General features: G+C 45.6%; 1 protein-coding gene across 1 annotated transcript in view; it reads right to left on the reverse strand.

Moving 5' to 3' along the window:
- Positions 1-3,657: 3,657 nt before the first annotated feature.
- Positions 3,658-7,893, reverse strand: part of FTSJ1 (FtsJ RNA 2'-O-methyltransferase 1) — a 5,502-nt gene continuing 1,266 nt past the window's right edge. The window contains 8 exon segments of the mRNA XM_045288272.1: positions 3,658-3,794; positions 3,907-4,009; positions 4,094-4,147; positions 4,232-4,290; positions 6,577-6,649; positions 6,929-7,010; positions 7,166-7,235; positions 7,511-7,683. Of these exon segments, the coding sequence (XP_045144207.1) occupies positions 3,658-3,794; positions 3,907-4,009; positions 4,094-4,147; positions 4,232-4,290; positions 6,577-6,649; positions 6,929-7,010; positions 7,166-7,235; positions 7,511-7,683 (751 nt within the window).

Raw genomic sequence — 7,893 nt, forward strand, 5'->3', positions numbered from 1 at the left:
TCCCTCCCCGCTGCCCCCTCCCTCATGAGCCCTTGATAATTTATAAATTATTATTATTTTATCATATTTTACACTGCCTGACGTCTCCCTTCACCCACTTTCTGTTGTCCATCCCCCAGGGAGGAGGTAATACTCTCATCTTAGATCACAGAACTGCAGAGGTATGCTTCATTGAAAAACTCAACCCCATTCTATTTTTGTGGCTCTTAACTAGTGATGTACATTAGAATTACTAGGGGAGCATACAAAGGAGATGTAAAATGAAAGAATGAAATTAGAAAGGAGATGTATTTAATAGTTAAACAGAGAAATATACATACACAGTTCAAAAAAGCCAATAGCAGTCATCTTACTCCCCCATTTTACATTCCTACCAGCAATATATGAGGGTTCCAATTATCCCAAGACCTTTCCAAACACTTAGCATTGTCAATCTTAGTAATTTGTTCTGAATGATGCCCTAATGAGCATCTTTGCATGTTCCAATGGCTGTCCTTAGAACTTCTTTTTCTTATCTGTGGCTTTAAATTTTTTTAAACCATTTTATTGGGGGCTCTTAAGGATCTTATAACAATCCATAATTCAATTTTATCAAGCACACTTGTGCATATTTTGCCACCATTTCCAAAAATTTTCTACTTGAGTTTTTTTTCCCCTCCTCTCATGAATCCTTGATCAATTACATATTATTGTTATTTCATATCTTACACCGTTTGTTGTCTCCCTTCACCCACATTTCTATTATTCGTCCTCCTTTGAGGGGGGGTTATATATCCAACCTTGTGATCAGTTCCCCCTTTCCCACGTGGCTTTTTTAGATCAAGGGTAATCTACACAGAAGCTATAAGTAGTTTTTCACACTGTGCTGTTCATTTCAACTCTATGAATGGTGTCTTTGTACTAACAGATTGAGCTCACTCTGCCATAGATCAGCTGTCTTCCTCGCTGTTCCTTAAACATCCAGGACAATTTTACCTCCAGGCCTTCACATATGCTATTTCTACTACTAAGATGCTCTTCCTCTAAATAAACACATGCATTTTCTCCCTAATCAACCTCAGGTCTTTGCTGCTCAATTATCTACTCAATGAGTCCCCCCACAACCACCCTCACTGCAAACTATGGCCTCTTTATTCAGCTTTGCTTTTCCTATTGTTTTAATAGCCTTTATTACATCTGTCATGGGAGCAAGACTGTAAACAATTACAGTCTCAGAAAGCCACAGGAGCAGCTTTACCCTGTCCTATAGGGTTGCTACGAGTTGGCATCAACCTGATGGTAATGAGCTTGTTTTTATGGTTTCATTCTCTATAATAACCTATGAATACTGGGGGGCCTGCAAAAAGCTCATGGAAAAATTCCAGTATTTTAAAATTCCATGAATTTTTGAAGCTCCCTTGTATATAGTGAAACACACTCCAGGAAGGCAGAGCTAACAACCATAAATACGAGGACTTCAAAAAGTTTGTAGAAAAGCGAAAAACGAATGAAATTTGTTGATGAAATTTTTGATGCACCCCCATAGTGTGCTTGTTTTGTTCCCTGCTATCTCTTCAAACCTAGATCAGTGCTTGGAACATAGTATGTGCTCCATAAAGTTTTCTGAGTATCTTAAGTAGCAAATGCTTAAAACAGACCCTGGCCTGCAACAAGTACTTAATAAAGGCTTGATGAAAATCTCACAGGAAGTAGTTTTGAGCTTTTCTTAAAGATGTCCTTTAATGAGTGACTACAGACTCAGGGTTCCAAAAACATACTTGGTATGTTTAATGACTCATATCGAAAGGATTGGGAACTTTGATAATATACTATGTGAAACTGCTGCAATATTTTAGAAGAGTCTGAATGAAAAATTCCAACCGATGGTGCATCAAAATAAAATATAACAAGATGATGTGGGTGAGGGAAAAAAAGGAGGGAGGGTTCTTTAGCCAAGCTCTTAGATAAAAGGCAAGATTACCTTAATGTGTTAAGGTGAACCATTCATATCACTGTCTTCTCCCTATCAAAGAAAAATGAAAGGGACTCAGATACTGAGCTTTTCTGCCGATGATGCTTGGCTTTACCCATTGCATTCTACAGCTTTTGGGAGGCAGGGAAGATCATTTTGCCCCACAAACCCATATGATTTAGGGAGCTCAGGAGGAGGCACACTGGACGGGGGTCAATGTCAGTTCAGAGAAAGGGTGGCCCTGACCATGTTTCCAGACCTCAGAGGTCAGCAGGGCGTGGCACGGTGGGTCAGCCAGGGGTTAGGGCAACATATCCACTGTGCTGATAGGGGCCTCATGGAAGTGACTGCCCTTGGCCAGCGGCCCCTTCCTCTTCAGCGTGCTGACCTCCTGGTATGGGGCAGAGATGGGAGGCTGTGTGGGTGGAATGTACCGGTACTCAGAGCTGTCCTCGAGCTGTGGAAACAACCAGAGGGTGACACACAGTTGTTCGTTTCTGCTTTTTGTTATGCCCCAAATTCCTACGAGATATGATGATTGAATTATCCAATTCCTGAAACGGTTCAAAGAGCTAAAAATATAGTCATTAAATTGCTTTAATTTCAGCAGAAGCGTAAAGAGAAACATAAGATGTTCAGAGAAAAGTCACTGAACTGCTTCTAATAAATAAAACACAATGACTATTGTCTTACTGGCAGTGGTTCTCAACCTGTGGGTTGCGACCCCTTTGGGGGTCAAACAACCCTTTCACAGGGGTCGCCCGATTCATAACAGTAGCAAAATTACAGTGATGAAGTATCAATGAAAATAATTTTATGGTTGAGGTGGGGGGTCACCACAAAATGAGGAACTGTATTAAAGGGTTGAGAACCACTGCACTAGAGGATCCATGCCCCGTCCTCCTCAAATACTCCCCATCTGTTCTCACATTCCTCCACCAGAAATCTCTCACTTGCTCAGAACATTACCTCAGGGGGGCCATTCTAACCATCCCCTTCAGAACACTAGTACCCCTGGGCTAATTTTTTCCATAACACATCTCTACACTTGAAATTCTATTACTTTGAGTTTATACCTTGTCTCACTCAGATGTAATCTTCACAAGGATAAACTCTCTCTCTCTCTTTTTTTTACACCAAAGGGGTGAGAGCCTAAAGACCCTTAAGGGGTAAAATTTCCAGAGGTGGAATTTCCAGCGGGGGTAAAATGGATGGGCTGCCTCACTTACTGCCATGAGTCATGCCGGCTCAGTGACTCTAAAGGACAGGGAGAACTGCCCCTGGGAGTTTGTTTCTGAGACTTAACCCTTTACGGGAGTAGAAGCCTCATCTTTCTCCCATGGAGCGGCGGGTGGTTCTGAATTGCAGATCTTGTGGTTTGCAGTCTAACCCAAGACCACTATGCCACCATGGCTCTTGATAGGCTACCTGGGGTAAAATTTATGTACACAGGTAGGGTCTCCACAGGGCAGGGCTCCTCCTGAACAGAACTTTCACCAGAGACTATAGCAAAACATCGATAAGGTGTTTAGGGCAGAGGATCCTCCCAGAATAGGAGGTAGGGCTAAGGCCCCTAATAAGGCAACCTTCCCCCAATGAGACTGAGTTAATGACAAAAGGTAGGGCTGAGAATCCTCAGGGGATAGAATTCCTCTCAGGGGACAGAGTCTCCATTGAGAGTTGGGCTGAATGTTTTTTATGAGACATCAGCACTTTCCATCATTTCCCCAGGGATAGGGCCCACAGCTCTGGCTCTCACCATAAGTGTGGTACAACAGGGGTTTGGTCAGGTCTGGTATGAACCCCTCAGGAGGGTCATAACCCTGACAGACAGTGAAGACCTCTGTAGATGGAATCTGGAGTGAGGAATGACTGTCATCCCTGCCCATATAAAAGCCTCCCCACTCCCGCAACACTGCTGCTGACCTGCCTTGCCCACCCAGCCCTGGACTGACCAATGCTGGAGTTGCCGCTGCTCTTGGGCTTGGCACACACCACATTAGATTAGAAAACCCATAGCTGGCTGTAGAGCAGCGTCACATCACAGTCTCGGAAGATCTGTGGGGTGAGGTGAGGTGGGGAGGGTTGAGGGCAGTCCTCAAGGACCCCTCCTACACCCACACCACGCTTCCCTACACTCACCTTAGCCACAAAGCAGCCCCCTGCTTTTAAAACCTGTGTAGCAATGTTCAGAGCCTGTGGACAAGACAGATGACTAAGGCTAAGAGAGAAACAGCTAGGAAGGGGCCAAACAGGCAGGGGCTGGCCAGGGTTACTTACAGCTGGGAGGAGCTGGGCCTGCAAGTATCCATCAACATTGTGAAGGCCAGTCACTGTGGCAAGAGGCACATTGTTAGGAGGAAGGGGGAGGGAGCTTTTGGGTATATGTCTCTTCTGTACCAGAGACAATGGATGCTTACTCTGAGTTCCTAGCCCTTTATTTTAATCTTCAAAACAACCAAATGTGCAAGTACCATTATCATCATTTCCTTCTCTAGCCCACACAGCAGCTCTGTACTTCAGACTCGCAGATCAAAATTGATGCTGGCACAACATATGCCAAACCAAACTCCTGATTTTCCTTCTTAAACCTTCTCCCACCACCTTCCCCATCTCATTTGAGCCTTGAACAACTGTTCAGGCCCGCCCCACACCTTAGCTGCTACCCTTGACCTTGGCCACATCGGAGCCAAGAGTAAATCCTGTCAGCTCTACTCCCCTAAACATATCCTATTTTTACACAAACAACACACTGCTCCAGGCACCACCCCTTTAAAACACACACACACACACACACACACTCACAACACCCCCCCTCATAACTGTCCAGGCCCTGTCCTGGTTGATTCTTATGTGGACTATGTGCATGAGCATGTTATTTGTGGAAGGAAAATAAGCTTGGTATTGAATCCACCTTCTTCTCATCTCCACTGCTGCTACCACTGTCTCCACGCCACTCACTGGACTAACAATGCTTCTACCTCCATCCCTTCCACTGCTCACAGCAGCCAGAGGGATCCTCTTACAGCCCAGATCAGGCACAACCCTCCTCTGCTCAGAATCCTCCCCGTGGTTTTGTTCCTGAGCCCCCCAGCTTACTCAGAGAAAAAAGCCAAAGCGCTCACAGTAGCCCTCACCTACAGGATCTGGGCCCGGCCCCCTCTCTGACTATGTCCTTGACTCACTCCCTCTGTTCCAGCTACTACATGGCCTAAGAGCACGCTTCCAGCTCCGGCTTTCCAAATGTCTGTTCCCTGGGATCTCCTACCATTTTTTTTCTTCTCCAGACTTTTTATTTTGAACTGGAGGGGGGGGGATTTACATATCAGTTTTTTATAAGTCATTTTATTGGGGGCTCTTACAGATCTTATAACAATCCATACATCAATTGTATCAAGCACATTTGTACATAAGTTGCCATCATCATTTAAAAAATATTTTCTTTCTACTTGTGCCCTTGGTATCAGCTCTTTTTTTCCCTCCCTCCCAACCCCTTGATAAAAATTAAATTATTATTTTCATATCTTATACTATCTGCTATCTACCTTCACCCTCATTTCTGTTGTTCATCCCCCCTTGGCGTGGGGTTATACGTTGGTCACTGTGTTCCCTCTTCCTCCCCTCCCCTTCCCCCTACCTTCATGGTATCGCTACTCCCATTACTGTTCCTGAGGGGTTCATCTGTCCTGGATTCCCTGTGTTGAGAGCTCGTCTGTATAGTGTACATGTTCCCTCTGGTCTAGCCAGATTTGTAAGGTAGAACTGGGGTCATGATAGTGGGGGGGATGAAGCATTTAAGAACTAGAGGAATGTTGTGTGTTTCGTCAGTGCTATACTGTACCTGGCTGGCTTGTCCCTTCGTTGTGAGCCTTCTGTGAGGGGATGTCCAATTTTCTACAGATGAGCTTCGGGTCTCCACTCTGGCCCCCTCGCTCACTCGCATAGATATGATTGTTTGGGGTACTCAGATGCTGATACCCGTGGATCTCCTTCTTCCAGACACACCCACAGTGTACTCTCTCATCCTCTTTAGGGCTTTGTCTGAAGTCAGTGAGGCCTTTCCCAGCAACTTTTATATTTTATATTTATATTGCCCATTTCCCTCCCTACTCCACTGATTTCCTCATGGTACCTAGCACCTTTTAACATGCTACAGAGTCCAATCATTTATTTACTTATTGATTGGACTATTGATTATTTAGTAATAGTTAGTTCAACTGTTTATTTTGCCTCTTTTCCACTTGTGCTCACTAGACCACCAACGAGGTCAAGGGTTAGTGGTTTGCTAATGTTTTTTTAAAGCCTAGAACAGTGCCCGACACATAGTAGGTGCTCAATAAATGTGTGCTGAATGGACGATTGAAACGAATGAAGAATAAAATGGGACTGGGCAACAAATACAAAACAGAAAGGTGTGGGGGAGATGGAGGCAAGACAGAGGCAGTGAGCAGGCATTAGGGGCACAATGTTGCCAGATATGGGGGCAAGCTGAGGGTAGGAGGGTAGGAGGTATGGAGTAGGAGGTATGGAGGGTAGGAGGTATGGAGTAGTTGAAGATGTGAAAGAAATCAAGAGAGGTGGAAGAATCTGAGGACACACACAAGCTCCCTGCCCTGCCCCCTGCTGCTTACCATCACACACTACCAGGTCTGCAGGTCAGTCCTCAAATTGCTGAATGATCTCCTTGGCAGTAGATAGCTATAGAGACAGGGAGAATCAGTGGCCCAAGCTGCTGCCTGTGAAGTCCGCCTGCCCATGACCTTGGTCCAGCTAAATTCTAGGCTTTACCCATTGAAGACTGGGCTCTACCTTTGGGCAACCAGTCTCATCTTTTTGTGCCGTTTCTCTTATTTCTCCACTGGTACACCTGCTCTTGTTGACTGGCCCTGGCTTTCTATTTCTCTCTCATTTTCTACTTGACTTTCCTTAACCTCCAGATGGGGCCTTTGTCCAGGACAGACCCTGGTCATGTCTCACCTGAGTGATGTCCTCCTGGATCTGTAACATACCTGGAAGCGGAGCTACAGCCTGCAGGTCCACAGCCACCACATGTCCACCCCTGTGGACAACATGGTCATGTCAGCCAGTCTGCACCCCTATAACTCTCCCACCGAGTCTGCTCTTGTAACCCACCAGGGACCTCAAACCCCTCAAAATAAATAAAACTAAAAACAAATCCACTGCCATTGAGGTGATTCCGACCCATACACTCACACAATCTTCTGGCTTAGTACTTGGTTCTAGCTGCCAGGGGCTGCACACAGGTCAACAAGCTGCACCACACCTGGACACATGCAGGAAAGTGTATTAATCAGATGCACCCATCCCTCCAACCCGGGACCTTGCAAAGTTCACCCTGTCTCCCTTAGGGAGCGCACATGTCTAGCCAACACCCGTGCACTCAACTCTTCCTCGGGATTCTGCCCATCTTCCCAACTGTCTCTTGTCCCAGAGATCCTCCAAGTCAGCCTACCTACCACAGGGAGTCCTGGAACCCTAGCCAACTTGTCTGTTCCCCTTGAACCAGCTCCCTCAGCAACTCACCCACCAGGTGAAAACCTTCAAAGAGTTGGAATTTTTCATTGAGTTGTAGTAGCTTAAAAGCACTGTGGCCATGCCAGCCATTCTCCTGGACCAGGCGGTAATAGACATCCTGCTTGTCCTCTGATGTCCATCCCTTGTCATGTAATCTTGCTTGTCCAGGCACCTGCCAACAGTAAGCTGACGCCAATCTGTATCAGTAACAGGTTGGAGGGGCCAGTATGTATCTACCTCTTTTCAGGGCAGGGAGAACAACATAAACCAAATCGAGCTCATCTGATCCACATGAAATTCCATTTAGCAGATGGAAAAACTGAGGCCCTCCACTCAAGTACTCCCTCAATGCAAGAACACTTTGTTCTATTAAACTGGCATTCCATGATGCTCACCTGCCCGACAAA

The sequence above is a fragment of the Echinops telfairi genome, unplaced genomic scaffold (assembly GCF_000313985.2).
Source record: "Echinops telfairi isolate 266 unplaced genomic scaffold, ASM31398v2 ScPeMD7_19;HRSCAF=73, whole genome shotgun sequence".
NCBI lineage: Eukaryota > Metazoa > Chordata > Mammalia > Afrosoricida > Tenrecidae > Echinops > Echinops telfairi.